The following is a 16,521-nucleotide window of genomic DNA, read 5'->3' on the forward strand; positions in this document are numbered from 1 at the left end:
TATTAATAAGGCTTCTCTAGAAAGTGTTATTTAAAGGCTTCTCTAGAAAGTGTTATTTAAAGGCTTCACTAGAAAGTGTTATTTGTAAGACTTCTCTAGAAAGTGTTATTTGTAAGGCTTCTCTAGAAAGTGTTATTTGTAAGGCTTCTCTAGAAAGTGTTAGTTGTAAGGCTTCTCTAGAAAGTGTTATTTGTAAGGCTTCTCTAGAAAGTGTTATTTATAAGGCTTCTCTAGAAAGTGTTATTTATAAGGCTTCTCTAGAAAGTGTTATTTAATGGCTTCTCTAGAAAGTGTTATTAATAAGGATTCTCTAGAAAATGTTATTTATAAGGCTTCTCTAGAAAGTGTTATTTAAAGGCTTCACTAGAAAATGTTATTTGTAAGACTTCTCTAGAAAGTGTTATTTGTAAGGCTTCTCTAGAAAGTGTTATTTGTAAAGCTTCTCTATAAAGTGTTAGTTGTAAGGCTTCTCTAGAAAGTGTTATTTGTAAAGCTTCTCTAGAAAGTGTTAGTTATAAGGCTTCTCTAGAAAGTGTTATTAATAAGGCTTCTCTAGAAAGTGTTATTTAAAGGCTTCTCTAGAAAGTGTTTTTTTTTTTATTTGTTGATTTGAGGCACATCGGCACAATTTAGGCCATGTCGTGCCTGCAGTCCCTTAAGGACTACTCTCTCTCTAAACAACAAGGGCCAGATTCTATACAGTAATATAATTAAAATTAAGGTCTATTCACAGTTAAAATAGTAAAGGTAGTAAAAATTTAAATATTTGGTAAAAATCTAATGTAAATAGTGCATGTTCACAATTTCAGAAATCAGATCTTCGTAGATAGCCCCACTTCCCGAATAAAGCCCAGTACCTTCCCAGGGTCGACATTATTAAATAGTGTTTTTAGATTAGTGGCTCTAAAATGTTTCGCCCTGACATCCTGGTATCTGGGGCAATCAACGAGGATATGTTCCACGGTGAGGCGAGAGTCACAGTACTCGCAAAGTGGGGGCTCCTCTCTCTTCAGTACAAAAGAGTGCGTGATGTAGGTGTGGCCGATCCTAAGTCTGGACATGGTTGTGCTACCACGCCTTGTCAGACCCTTAGATGTGGGCCGCCACCTGACATCCGCCACAATCTGCCTGAGTTTACTGTGAGTCTCAGCCTCCCATCGGTTCTGCCACTCTCGATAGGTGGCAGAGGCAATACTTTGTCTCAGGTCCGAGTAGGGGATTTGGGTTCCTGACACCGCATGATTTAGGGCTCTCTTTGCTTCTCTGTCTGCGGCTTCGTTTCCCTCAATGCCAACATGGGAGGGGACCCAGATGAAGGTGACATCCCTACGGTCGGCTGTTATTAGGTCCAACAGCTTCAGGCTCTTATGTACCAATGGGATGTCAGTCTTCATCCGCCCCAAAGCTTGCAATGCAGATTTGGAGTCGGAGCAGATTATAAATTTCCTCCTTTCTGATGCTTTTACGGCCATAAGTGCAAGCAATATTGCGTGCAATTCGGCCGTAAAGATGGAGCAGCCATCGGGGAGTCTACGGGAGATTGTTTTGTTCCGAAAGGAGCAGGCACACGCGACCTTTCCCTCCATTTTGGATTCGTCTGTGTAGATGGTGCCACAATCTCCGTAGCTCTCCTGCAGTTCCCTAAAGTGGACTTGTAGTATGCTTGGGTCTGTATTTTCTTTTTTGAAATTAAGGAGGGATAAATTTAATTTGGGTTTATTCATTAGCCAAGGAGGATTCTGAGGGGTTTCTATTTTAGAGATTTGGTCAATGGGTGGGGTTAAATTTTGGATGGGTTCTCTCATTCGAAGGCCCAACGGCTGTATGACGTTAGGCCTTCGATTGTATAATTCTACCTCTGTGGGGTTAAATATGGAGTCAAAAGCAGGGTTCGTGGGGTTGGATTTTAGCTTGACTATATACTGCATTGCAAGCTTTTTCATTCTTATATCCATGGGGAGTTCTCCAGCCTCCACATGGAGACTTGGGATAGGTGATGTACGAAACGCGCCGAGACAGAGACGCAGGGCAGCATTTTGTATTGGTTCCAGTATTTTTAGGTACGACTTCCTTGCTGCTCCATATATTATGGATCCGTAGTCTAGCTTGGATCGAATTAGACTCCGATAGAGCAGCAGCAAGGTATCTCTGTCAGCTCCCCAGTCCGTATGGCTGAGTACTCTTAGTATGTTTAATGACTTTTGGCATTTCTTCTTTAGTTCCTTAATGTGGGGGAGAAAATTAAATTTGGAATCTAAGGTGAGGCCTAAAAATTTTGTAGTTTTCACGACAGGGATCTTCTTTTTGTGTATAAATAGTTCAGGGTCTGGGTGGAGTCCCCTTAGATTACAAAAATGCATACTAACTGTTTTGGAGTCTGAGAATTTGAAACCATTATAGTTTGCCCAACCCTGGATTTTGTTTAAACATAACTGTAATTTCCTTTCTAAGGTGTTCATGTTTTTCCCATAAGTAAGAATGACAAAGTCATCAACATACAAAGAGCACTCTATGCCAGGGGACAGCGCATTTATGATGCTATTTATTTTAATGTTGAACAGGGTGACTGACAGAATGCTGCCCTGGGGTACACCCATTTCCTGGTCATGAGTGTCAGAAGCGGAGTTGCCCACTCGGACCTGAAATTTTCGATCTTTCAGGAATTCCTCCACAAAACGGGGGAGGTGTCCCTTAAGCCCCATAAGCGCCAGGTCACGTAGAATGCCATGTTTCCAGGTTGTGTCATAGGCCTTTTCTATATCGAAGAATACAGCTACTAGATGTTCTCTTCTGAGTAATGCATTTCTAATATAAGCTTCCAGCCTTACCAGGTGGTCAGTTGTTGTCCGCCCCTGCCGGAATCCGCACTGGTAGTTTGAGATCACTTTATTCCTTTCCAGGTACCAGACCAGCCTACTGTTAATCATTCTTTCCATGGTTTTGCAGATGCAGCTTGTTAGTGCTATTGGTCGATAGTTAGCTGGGTCAGAGCCGTCTCTTCCCGGTTTAGGTATCGGTATAACTGTGGCTTTCCTCCAGCTGTTTGGGAAAGCGCCTGTTTGCCACACACAGTTATAGACCCCTAGTAGGACTGCCAATGAGGGTTCGGGAAGGTGCTTGAGGAACTGGTAATGGATTTCGTCTTCTCCAGGCGCTGTGTCATGTGACTTGTCCAGCGATTCCCTCAGTTCCTCAAGCGAGAACGGTTTGTTGTAGTCTTCATTGTTCTCTGACCTGAAATCAATGGGGTGTCTTTCCTCCCTGGTTTTGACTTTTTGGAACTCTGGCGTGTAGTGTGCAGTGGATGATTTTTCTGCTATTGAGGATGCAAGGCAGTCAGCTATTTCTCTGGGGGACGTGACAGTTCGTCCTTGGTTTTTCAAATGCCCTATTGCATTTGATTCTTTCCCTTTGATTCGCCTTACTGCCTTCCAAACCGCTCTAGCAGAAGTTTTGGCATCCAGACTGCCGACAAAACTTCTCCAGGAATTCCTTTTGGCTGACCGTATGGTTTGTCTAGCCTTTGCTCTAGCTATCCTGAATAGCTTTAGGTTTTCCTGGGAAGAATTCTTTATAAATGCAGCCATTCGTTTTTTCCTATCACCAATAGCACTTTTGCAAGCTGTATCAAACCATGGTTTGCTAGGCCGTTTTGGATTTGCAGAGGTTAGGGGTACAACTTTCCTGGCTATACTTAGTAGCTTGCTAGCAAAGGTATCAGCTGGGTTCTGTTCATGGAGGATATTTTCTGTGATATCCTCAGAGCATCTTTTTTGGAATTGTTCCCAATCGGCCTTATTCAGTTTCCACCGCTGAGGTCGTCCCAATGAAGGGAGATTGTTAGTAATGATTATTGGGAAGTGATCACTTCCCCGTAGATCATTGCTAACTGACCATTTAAAATCGTCCAGAAGTCCGGGGACGCATACGGTGAGGTCAATGCATGTGAATGATCCAGTTCCTGGGTGCAAGTAGGTCTGTGATGCATCATTAAGTATGCATAAATCATGTTGGAGGAAGATATCCTCCAGCATACGACCTCTTGTGTCGGTATTGTTGGATCCCCACATGGTGTTATGGGCATTGAAATCCCCAAGGATTAAATAAGGCCGGGGGAGTTGTTTCAATAGGTCCTCCATGTCTGTTCGGTTTAATGGAGCGCCTGGTGGTAGATACAGGCTGCAGCAAGTGATAACCTTGTGAAGGGTTATCCTAGCTGCTACGGCCTGTAGTGTGGTCTGTAGTTCTACCCTCTCATGGGGGATGCTATCCTTCACAAGGATACAGACTCCACCTGATGCTCTCTCTGCATCCTCAACATTCTTGGTGTAAGCACGGTAGCTTCGGAAGCTGATGCAATCTTTTAGAAATGTTTCCTGTAAGCAGACAGCTACAGGAGTCTCAGAGTCCATCAGTAGCTGCATTTCCTCGTAATTGGCCTTGAGGCCTCTACAATTCCACTGTACAATTCTGGAATCCATGGCTTATTCTAGATGACCTACTTGGAGCTATTTGGCCTTGGGAGGCCCCCGGAGGGGTTTCCCTTTATTCCAGTGACCTTGGTATTTTTATTCTTGGGTTTGGATGGAGAGGAGGACAACCCCCTTTTGGGGGAAGTCTTTCTCTCTGGAGAGGGGAGATCCCTCTGGTTAGAGCGGAGGTTATTTCCTCCTCTCTCACCTCGGGCATCCTCTCCGCTTTGATTTCTCCCCTTAGGGAGTTGGTCAACCTCTAACTCGGTAGAGGTTGGGGTGTCTGGCTGGGTTCTCTGAGGAGAACCTGTGTCAGACATGATGTCTCCGGGTTCTCCCGGAGTATTGGTTTTGACATGCTGCTCAGTCTCCATGCTCTCATCAGCGAGCACAGAGAACCTGTTCTTTAGCATGACAACAGGGCTTTCTTGTTTCTTCAGAGGTGTGTTCTTTGGCGGTGTTTTCTTCTGAGTTGGGGGAGGAGGAGGGGGTGGTGGGGTCAATGTGTCCGTCTGTGTGGCTATGGATCTTCCTTTCTTAGCAACAGCCTGGGCGTAGGTCTTTGTCAAGCCGAATTGGCCCTTGGGTAGGGCCAGTACAGCCGATTTCGCCTGGCTAAAGGTACATCCGTTTCTTGCCTTGTACTCCTGCACGGCAACCTCCTGTTTCCACACAGGGCAGTCCTTGGAGTAGGCTGAGTGGCCAGCTTGACAGTTTGGGCATTTGAACTGGGCTGTGCAGCCCTTGTCCTCATGACCCTCTCCAGCACATCTGGCACACACAGTGTTCCTCTTGCAGACTGCCGCGCCGTGTCCATAACCCTGGCACTTGAAGCACCTCATGGGGTTAGGTATGTAGGGCCTCACTGGAACTCGTAGGTATCCTGCCTTCACATACTCTGGCGGTGTCCTAGTTCCGAATGTGAGGATAATAGTGGCGGTTTTGACCTCCTCACCCTCCCTGCGCCTGGTAATGCGCCGGGCATGGGTGACTCCTTCAATGCCCTCCACTATTTCCTTCTCGGAACATTCCAGTAGGTCCCTAGAGCTGATTACACCTCTGCTGGTGTTCAGACTCTTGTGTGGCATGACTTCCACTTGGAGATCACAGAGTCTTCTGCATCTTAAAAGCCCATCAGAGTGTGTCTTGCTGTCTACTTCTACAAGGAGTTCCATTGTTTTGTGTAGCTTAGACACACTCTTGGGCTCTCCCACTACTGACTTGAGTCCCTTATAGATAATAAAAGGGCTCAACTTTGTCAGGCTTTTTCCCTCCTCTGTGCATCTTACCACCAGAAATGATGGCCAGGTGGCACAGCTTTTTGGGACCTCCTCTTTTTTATCGTCAATTCGTCGTTTCTTGCCCAGACATAGGTCTGGGGCAAGTAGTTTTGTGTGTGTTTTTTTGTCCATATATATTTTGGTTAATTCGGCACCTGTGCTCCCCACCCGCCATCGAGTCCAACAAGGGGACGGGCCATTCGGATGTCCAGAATGAGCCCGCCAGGGCTACACAGGTGCTATACTCAGTCAGCTGCTACATCGGACATGTGTCCGATACAGCAGCTCCCTGATTGACCCTCCAGCCACCGCCCTCCAGCATAGGTCGACGACCTATGCTGGTAGCTCGGCATGACCAGCCGGTTGACCCAGAGCGGGCCATATGGGTCTCAGGTCTAGGGGAACTTGGAGCCAAAGTATTGTGTTGTTGTGGTTTATCCTCAGATAGCCACCACTCAAACACCAGGATCTCTTTATCCCCCCTTACCCGTCGCAGTCCACGGCAAACGGACTGGTCTAGGACGTAGTGAGAATTTAAAGTTAAGGAGACAGTGTGATGATCAATGAAGGCAGACTTAGGAAAAGAGGAGGCAGACACAATGATAGAAAAGAAGTAGGGCACTTTTGAGCTCCAAAAGTGCTAAGGAAAGAGGAGCGCAGTTTAACGTCATGTCTCGGGACGACTAGAAAGTGTTATTTAAAGGCTTCACTAGAAAGTGTTATTTGTAAGGCTTCTCTAGAAAATTTTCACATGGTGAAGGGAATCTACAAAAAAAAAAAAGGATTGAAAGTAAAAGCCCATGACATGTAAAGAAATGACAAGATAAAGTTTATGTCAACAAGTTATGATGGATTTTGTTGATAGACCCGATGTGACGAAAAATCTGCCATTCTAGAGATTAGACATTGTTGATTTTATAGAGCAGACTTATCTGTTGATTTCTAGTTCCAATAGGGTCTGGGATCGTACAAGAGTATAATTTTGAATAACTACAGATATTACATCTATCTATCTCTCTATCTATCAATCTATCTATCTATTAATCTATCTATCTATCTATCTATCTATCTATCTATCTATCTATCTATCTGTCTGTCTGTCTATCTATTTATCTATCTCTCTATCTATCTATCTATCTTTCTATCTATCTATCTATCTATCTATCTATCTATCTATCTATCTATCTATCTATCTATCGGTCTGTTTGTCTGTTTGTCTATCTATCTGTCTGTCTTTCTATCTAGCTATCTAGCTAACTGTCTATCTGTCTAAGCTTATACAAATTGTATCCAATGGCTATGACTATTGGTTTGCTTCCAATTGATAATACTATGGGGCATGACAGGCCAAGAATCCTTGCTCCGAACAATAAGAGCAATCAATGGCAAACGTTTTCCAGCCATGAGTGTCGAGTCCACATTCATTGAAGGAGCTCTCCAAGCTATTGTCTTGTCCTCACTCAGACAGCTGTCTAATGTACATAAGAAAATATGAAATGATAGTAACAGTATTATCAAATCTTTAACCCTAATTTCATAGTTGCAAAATGTGTACTAAATCATTTCTAAGTGCATTTTCTTTTTTTTTCAACAAAAATACATGAAAACGGTTCTTTAGCTGTTGGCGTGGTTCCCAGGCTGCTATGTAGGACATGCTTTTATTGTTTTCTTACCTGGGAACTCCTCTTCACGCTTCAGTGATTTCTGAACCACGGCCATTGTAATGTTGAACAACGGAAAACACAACTTTCAAAGAGGGCTAGCTGTGAAGATAAGTAGTCAACTCCCGCATTAATGACAGTGGTTGAAACTGTCTTGCGATAGTCTAGTACAAGTCTGTCTCTTTTTTATTGCTTTTTTTTTTTCCAAAAACAAAATTGAAAAGAAATCGAAAATATAAAAAACACACCTACATATGATGTAATTTTGAGGCCACATGTCTAATAAAACCAAATTCTGACAGCTAATCACGTTCAATCTACTTCTTTATTCTTGGCTAATTTTCAAATAAATTTTACATTTAAACGCAAATTCTAATAACGAAGATGACTGTAAAGTCCAATCCTCGCTTTAAAAAGCCGGCAGCAAACATGTCATGGGTAGTTTTGGTCAGTTACAGATAGGTCTGCTTCTTCTCTCAGCTGTTTGTTCTGAGGTTAGTGACTAACTAATTGATGGTTTTGTAAAAGGCCTATCTCTCATTCAAGGCCTCAAGGAAGAAACGTTTCCCTTTGATTAAATGCTTATGCATGAAATACTTCATTATATTCCACCTATAGAATATGTTTTCACTTATACTCAACTTATATACATACTAAATGCGTTAAAAAAGTAATTAACTTATTTAAAAAATAATAAGCTTGTATAACAGAAAACACAACATTCAGTAAATCTAAATATGTATTTAAATCATGGATCACTTGAAAGAAATAATATGACAGTCATGACATTAGCTATGGTCGAAACAATGTCGCCCTTAAAGCTGTTTACCCCATCCTCCAAATATCTAGTTATAAGTTTTCCAAACTCCAAAAGAACGGCAGGAGCCGATACAGTTTGGGATCAGCATCGTGTAGCACTTTATGTTGTAAGCTGCCTAAAAGTCACAGGCTTCTCATGTTTCCAATGCATTTCTCATGTTTCCAATGCATTTCTCATGTTTCCAATGCATTTCTCATGTTTCCAATGCATTTCTCATGTTTCCAATGCATTTCTCATGTTTCCAATGCATTTCTCATGTTTCCAATGCATTTCTCATGTTTCCAATGCATTTCTCATGTTTCGGTATAGGCTTTGACTTTTAAATAACAGATGGATTATTGAGAACCTATTTAGTGCTTAGAGAAAACAAGCCATTAAAAATAAATCCTTTAAAAAAAAAACTAAGCTTATTTCAAGGGGAAGAGCTCCATCCTTAAAACTATATCAACCAATAATGTACAAGTTATTTCCTTTATTCGATATAAAAAAATTAATTAACAATAAATAGGTGACTAAGTTAGTATTTGTGTTTATTGATTTTACGTTTTGTTAGGTATATTAAATAATTGTTTAACGTTTCAACGTGATCGGAGAATGTGTGAGGGAGAAATAGCATTACCACTTATTTAAGGGGACTAAACCCAACAAATTTAGCCACAACTGTGAATACTGAAGTATTCCTTTCCCTTGTTGCTATTACACAAAATGATTAATTACCAGAAATTAATTGTGCAATTCGTTACTCTTCTATTCATGTCTTGTTTATGTTAATGAATAACTGTGGGGTGTTTCAACTTGATCCGAGAATGGGTGTGGGGGAAATATCATGTTCACACGTTTTACCAGACAGACAGACAGAGTGAGTTGATACGTTGTTGTTGTTGGCCCCCTTCAGTCGTAGAACGACTATGATTCATCTCGAGCTAAGTGAGATGAAAGCCTGGGAGTTGTTTATGGTCGTAACGATGTCGACCACACAGCAGTTCTCCCCTATCTACGCAGGAACGAAATATCCAATACAGTTTGGGATCAGAAGCGCCGCAGCCAATAATCAATGACGTCATTTAAAATATCTTTATTGTTAACTTAATAGTAAAAAATACTTTACGCTACAATAAAAAGAGGTAAAACATATTAGTATGAGCTTTAAAGGCACAAAAACATTATATTGTTTATTAAAATACTTATTAATACTAGGCTAATACTAGCGTATTCTGTACAACGGATACAGTCAATAGAGCGACTATTGTTCATCTCGAACACTTTTTCATGTGACTGTGGAGGCTCTGTTATCTACATTATTGGTAGACCCAGTCGTGGGGAGAAACGAGAAGGGGGATTTAGGGAGGATCGCGAGATTACTACATTCTAGAGCGTGTTTATTGGACACGGTATTTGCGTGCGTGTTTGCGAAGCGAGGAAAATGATTAGAACATTTTATTAAACAAACAAAGTCAACGACCCAAAAAAAAATCTACTAAGGAGCATTGTATACATGGAGGAAGGCCAATCTAAACACTGGAAGCTTGTTTGGTCTATCTGGGCTAGTAGAATACCAAAGTGTTGCTAAGAGAACAAGAGTAGCCTAGAATACAGTGCGTTACCTCGTTCACTTGTAGCACTAAGAAATGTAGTTATTTGGCAGCAGAGATCTTGACTGTGGCGTCCTTGACATTGATCATTTTAATTCTTTCAAAATCTCTCCCGATCTTTTTTCTTTTTAACCTCTATTACATCACCACCACATTTCTCCGCATCTGTTTTTTTTAAATTATTTTGCTGCTTCGAAATCGCTCAGGGAAATAAAAAAAAGTCCTAACAGGAAGAGCTTTATTTATTTGTCTGCAGTGCTAAATAGATGTGCCTATGTTATGATTGGACATCTTGACAACGTATCAACACACTTGCCTCTGTACACCGGAGACATCTTGACAACGTATCAACACACTTGCCTCTGGGCACCGGAGACATCTTGACAACGTATCAACACACTTGCCTCTATACACCGGAGACACCACAAAGATTACTATTGATAGTTGTTCGCCATGTCTACAAATGTCCAGTCCAGTCAGTTAATCCTCTTCTGTATTTCCATTTGTAAATGTTTTGTTTTTTTTTATTTCCGTTAGGCGCGAGCCAAAAAAAGGTGACCTAAATTTTGTAATTAAAATACATATCCACAATTCTTGATGTGCCGGAGTTGTCAGCCAACACAGTTACAAATAGATTGACAGGTTTGATTCCTATCCGTTTCAGAGACTACTACTTGGATGTTAAGCCGTTCTAAATTGCCTTGCTAGGAACATCCTGACACATTGAATGTCACTCTATTCATAGACCCATACCCTTCTGACACCCTTCTCAGAAAATTATAGAGTGCGGGACAGGTGAACAATGAAAGGACAGATAACTGTAGTCGTTCAATTTCTAAGGACGTTAACTGTACAATATTACCTTCTCAACGGATTATTTTATTTTTAGTATTTCACTTTATAATGGTGCATAAATTATATTTTTTATTCGATTTTTATATGGAACTATAATAATCTTAATCCTGTGTCGTAGTGAAAAAAAATATTTAAATAAAAATGATTAAAATTTAATTCCATTTCTTGTTACGTTACCGGTAAGTCATTAATTATTCACTTATTATATCACTATGTTATGGTCTCACAAGACATCTACAGATGCTAATTTATTTATTAATAATGTAATAATGTACACAGAGCAATTTAATATATACATACAGATCCACACCCACATTATACCGCATATAAAAAAAGTTAAGTTCCCCATGCGATGGATAGGGCAGAAGTGAGCACCGGTATCTGTTTCTTTGGCCAGCGATTAAGTTCCCCTTGCGATCTATAAGGCAGATGAAGTTAAGGTCAACTGTTTCTTTGGCCAACGATTTAGTTCCACTTGCGATCTATAGAGCAGATGAAGTTAAGATTTACTGTTTCTTTGCCAACGATTAACGCGCAGAGTGTCATCAACGATTTCATATTTCTTTATCGCAGTGTCTAATAATGAGTCATTAAATTCATATGGTACATAAATATATAAACTATTATACTTTAAAATACATTTAATAAATATTTCTATCGACTTATTCCGACATTTTTTTTTAAATAAGGCTTCTGTCCAAAGATTAAGGTTGGGTACACTATTCTAAATACGTTCGCAGTTTCAAATTTTTATTAACTTAAACGCAATTCGAAATGTTCTCTGCCGGTGGTCTATTCAAGTTTATTTTTTATCTCTAAACTTAGATCAACTCACTTAGTCTGTCGGATAAAAAGTTTGTAAACGTTATTTCTCTGACACCCAATATTGGATCAAGTTGAGACTATACCTATACCTCACTACCTCAACTTATCTCACTAGCAGAGTGGTTAGTATGTCGGCTTGAGGAGGCTTGAGCCAGGAGTTTGAATCCTGGTCGCTTTCCCCTCCCCTTTTAAAAAATGCTTTAAAAAAAGAAGATCCACACTTAGTCCAACAACAGGCAACAGTCCCGCTAACTAAAGTGAGTGGTCGTGTCGCATGCGCTCTGGACTTTTGTATCGATGGTCATGAGTTCTTACCATGCCAAAATCATCCCACGTCTATATTTGAATAAAGATTTAATAATATTCAATTCTGAAAGAACAACTGGAAATAATGCAATATTTAGAAAAAAATAACTTCGACTAATGTTAAGAATTAACACAAATCTTTACAATGGCGAGGCCATAAAACAATAGACTTCCTCGAAGACCTTGATTACTTTAACATTTTTATAACATTGAAAAAAGTCAAATAAAACATGTACTATTTGTTTGTTAAAAATCACTTCCTCATTGGTATAGATGACGTCATCGTGTCTTTAAGAAACACATTGTGTCTAGAGAAACACATAGTGTCTAGAGACACATCGTGTCTAGAGAAAAAAAATTGGGGCGATGGACCTGAATTTCGAAAACCGCTATAACGATTTCCTTATAAAGTAAACAGTTTATGTATATCATAGAGTAAAACGATAGGACAGGATCATTGCATTGGTCCAAACCAAGTGGAAATTGAGTTTGACTACAGTAGTTCATCTCAACATTACTACTATAACAGTAACAATATAGATGTAACAAGAATAACATTCAGTCACACTCACTGGCTAATTGACCACATACTGAACATTCTCGTTTGGCCTTATAAGTTCTCATAATACAATTATCTTCAAATGAAATCTTGGTCTAAATTCCCGATGAATGTCTTCAGCAACGAGTTCAATGAAATAACTAGACGTTCAGAGGCATTTGGAGGCGCGTAGGCTGAGTGGTAAGGCCTTGCCTTCCGAACTGGCGTCCCGGGTTCAAATCTTGGTGAAGACTACTATTTTTAATTTCGGGATCTTTGGGCGACTCTGAGCCTACCCAGCTTTAATGGGTACCTGACATTAGTTGGGAAAAGTAAGGGGGGTTGGTCGTTTTGCTGGCCACATAACACTCACGTTAACCTTAGTAGGCCACAGCAACAGATGCACTGCCCTATAGACCACGAGGTCTGAAAGGGAAACTTTACTTTTTACAAGAACGTTATGTAGCACTGGTCTTTAGCTGGACAGCTAGAATTGTGTCAATCTACATAGGTAAATAATACAAAATACGTTTATACAAAGTATACAATCTATCAATACTATATCTCTAACTAAATTCATCATTACTATATCTATAACTAGATCCAGTGTACTAGTATAGACTACTGTATTTTAATATTTCCAAGTCCTAATCTATATCACCAAACTAAAATCTTCCGTACTCTGAATATATTTATACACTGGATTTTTTTTCCTAATTAATTCTACATTGGTTTTTGAGAGCAAACTATCGCTCTCGGAGTACCCTCTTAGCTTTGTAAGGGAGGAATTATTTTCATTTTAACTTTATTATATTACTTATTTTTATGAACACTCCTCATGTTTTCAGCCAGCTAAAGGAACTCTTCAGCCTAGCCCTATCGATATAAAAAAAAGCACAATATTTATGATAGTGGCGTCGAGGGTACTTGTAGGCTCGTGTTAAAGAGTATGATGAGTGTTGCCCTCCCCTAAAATGGTGCATGACTAAAAGTTGTGTTCTATAGTAAATAATGAGACATACATTTGTATATCAATAATATACCCGTGTGGTTATTATTTTTGAAAAACAACAATGTTTCTAGTATTGCAGTTATACTCTTATTTTAGTTACAGTTCTTATGTAGTTTTTAGGTAGTTATACAAGTTCTTAACAAATAAATATCAGATATATATACTGAGAAACAAATATATTATATACATATTTTTTATATCTAGAAATGTGCATTTCAAAAACGGTTTTCTTGTGGTTTATCAACAATTTTTAGTGATTGGCCATTAATGTTTACTTGAGGTGCAGTATTTGTTTTCTGAACTAGTATCTTAGTCTTGCTTTAATAATATTAAGCCGAACTTCTGACAAGCAGCAGTTAATTTGTCAACCCGAGATTGAAGCTGAGTGTCAGAATAAGCCTGTCGTCATCGAGAAGTGCATAGGAGTCTAATTCATAAAGCCATGATAAAGCGCTAGTCTAATGAGTTCCAATTCCTTTTTGTTATGTGCATTGCCTCCCTTTTAAGGTAGGTAATAGAGGTAAAACTATTCTGCATTATATCAAACACATATGGTTAGGTTTTACAATGCTTATATGAAGTCACTCTGTCTGTCTGTCTGTCTGGTACAATTTATTTCTCCCACTTCTCTTTCTGGGATCAAGTTGAAACTTTGAGCAGTTATTTGTTGTCCCTAACAAAATAGGAATCGATTACAAAATTAATAAGTGATATACTTTTTAAATTTAATTTGAAATCGATTAAGGAAAATGAATCATATGGTACCGAGTTATAGGTCTTTATATATACAGTTCTTCCCTTATATAAGTATTAAAAGTATGTTGTTACCAAGTTTACACCAGCTTACATCAGCTTACATCAATTTATCAGCTTACATCAGCTTAATCTTTCTGTCTGCCTGTCTGTCGATTAAAAGTTTTGTACACGATATTTCTACCACACCCATTCTCGGATCAAGTTGAAATTATGTACAATTATTCATTGACATAGACAAAACATGAATCAATAAAAAAAATAACAAATTAGTCAATTAATTACTGGTAATTAATTATTTTGTTTGATGCTAACAAGGGAAAATTATTCTTCAGCATACACAGATATTGCTAAATATGTAGGGTTTTGTCCCCTTTAATTATTGCAGACATTAATTCTTCCACACCAATTTCCGGATCAAACTAAAACTTTAAACAATTATTTATTTTACTTAACGAAACATGAATCAATCACAATTAACCAATTTGTCTATTAAATATCGGTAATTTATTGTTTTTATTTTTGATATCGAATAAGGGAAATAAATTCTACATTCTTGGTAAATATAGTAGTAAATGCGGAGTTTTTCACCTTAGATAAGTCTAGTTTAAAAAAAAAGGATTTTTCACGTGTTGATTGTTTTTTCCTTATGTCGACCCGTTAGAGAATAGAGCTCCTTTACGTTGGTAGAGTCAGTGATTGGAACCTTGATGAATGCTTGACACTAAAAGCATAGTGAACCGTTGGTGTGTGTCGTTGTGAGTTCAAGATCGACAGAAATAAGAAGAAATGGGGAAAAATACGAAACTAAAAATGTTAGGAATAAAAGGCGAAAGTTGTTTTTTTTTTCCAAGACCCTTTGGGACATAAGTTTTAAATTCCCCTTTATGTATGTATTTAAGACTTCCAACTTCAAAATCAAGGGACGCAACTAGCACAGGCTGTTTACTTTTGGATTATAAATAAACGACCTGTCAAGCTGTGTTGAAAATTGAACTAGACTAGAACACATACTCTGTTTTTTGCTTAAATTTCTATTTAATAGGTTTTACAGTCCACAGACCTATATATAGTATATCAATACTGGACATGGAGATCTTTTAACACTACTAAAAATGTCGTGAAACTTTTTAAAAAAGGTTGCAACAAGGCGTTGTTTTGTCAAGTAGTCATAAGAGTAACGTATTGTTGTCCAACCCTAACCTATGTAACATATAGGTCTAGATCTAGTAATTGAACATCGAAAAAAAAGAGCACTCTCGTCTCCTAATTATTATTTTGCAATTTTTAGATACTTATTCTAAAAAGATCTAAGAAATAAATCAATTTAAATTTACATAACATGACTAAAATCAATAAACGTGATCTATGATATTTGTATGGTCATCTTAATGGAAACTAGCAGGAAATGGCTTTATTTCAAGAATTTGCGTGAATATATAGTTTTGAGATTAATACATAACAATCTCTATATATAGGTCTTTGAAAATAATTTGTTTCCGCTTTCCAGTCTAGATATTATATATATATAGGTCTGTGACAGGGACATTTATTGTAATTTTTTTGAATGATTTTGTATAAAGGATAAAAAAATACATAGTCTGACCCTGAACAGTACATAAATAGAAAAAAGTGTATAACACCGTGATACTCCTTTAAGGTTAGGCTATCTTTACCATCTGCAGACATCGCCGCCTGCACTGGCTTGGTCAAGTCCGCCAGATGGAGGATGAACGTATCGGGAAATGTAACCTTTATAGACAACTCCCGTTGTTAAAACAAAACAACTAGTCCTCTTTACCTTTGATATATGGATGTCTCAAAGCAGTAGATATCAACGTTGACTGCTGGAATGTCCTAGACCTCACTTATGTGGAGAGAGATGGGGACAAAGAAAGCAATCTACTGTGAAGAGGCAGTAACTTCAGCTCTGGAAGAAAAGCGAGACAAAAGAAACGATAGCTTGTTCCTATTCTACCAAAGCAAATGTCACCTTTCACTGCGTTTTATATGGAGGGCTATGTCTCTCCAGAATCCGACTTTACATCCTCATGAAACGGAACGTGGCCAACAAAATCAAGTTTAAGTATTTTGATTATTTGGTAGTCTTATTCCATTCCTAGAATGTTGACAAAGTTTAACTGATAACTGACACATGTATTTGTAGGTTCTGTAAGACGTTGAAGAATGGCAACTAGACTAGTGTTAACACTAGGACTTCTGGCGTTCTTAGTGACCTCACAATTAGGTATGTATATATGTATTACGTTATCGAAGACACTATTATTCTGAGCAAACACATGTCTTTGTAATATCCAAGCAGATGTAAATTATTACATCCCTATTACTCATGGCTCGTTACCCAAGACGTTCGGATTAGAAGAGAGGCCAAAGCCCGAGCACCCCG

General features: G+C 38.9%; 1 protein-coding gene across 1 annotated transcript in view; it reads left to right on the top strand.

Annotated features, from left to right (window-relative positions):
* Positions 1-10,447: 10,447 nt before the first annotated feature.
* Positions 10,448-16,521, top strand: part of LOC106067895 (uncharacterized) — a 98,921-nt gene continuing 92,847 nt past the window's right edge. Inside the window, exons 1-2 of the mRNA XM_056004358.1 lie at positions 10,448-10,859; positions 16,282-16,362. Of these exons, the coding sequence (XP_055860333.1) occupies positions 16,302-16,362 (61 nt within the window). The 5' untranslated portion in view covers positions 10,448-10,859; positions 16,282-16,301. The remainder of the gene's footprint in view (positions 10,860-16,281; positions 16,363-16,521) is intronic.

The sequence above is a fragment of the Biomphalaria glabrata genome, chromosome 11, assembly GCF_947242115.1.
Source record: "Biomphalaria glabrata chromosome 11, xgBioGlab47.1, whole genome shotgun sequence".
Lineage (NCBI taxonomy): Eukaryota > Metazoa > Mollusca > Gastropoda > Planorbidae > Biomphalaria > Biomphalaria glabrata.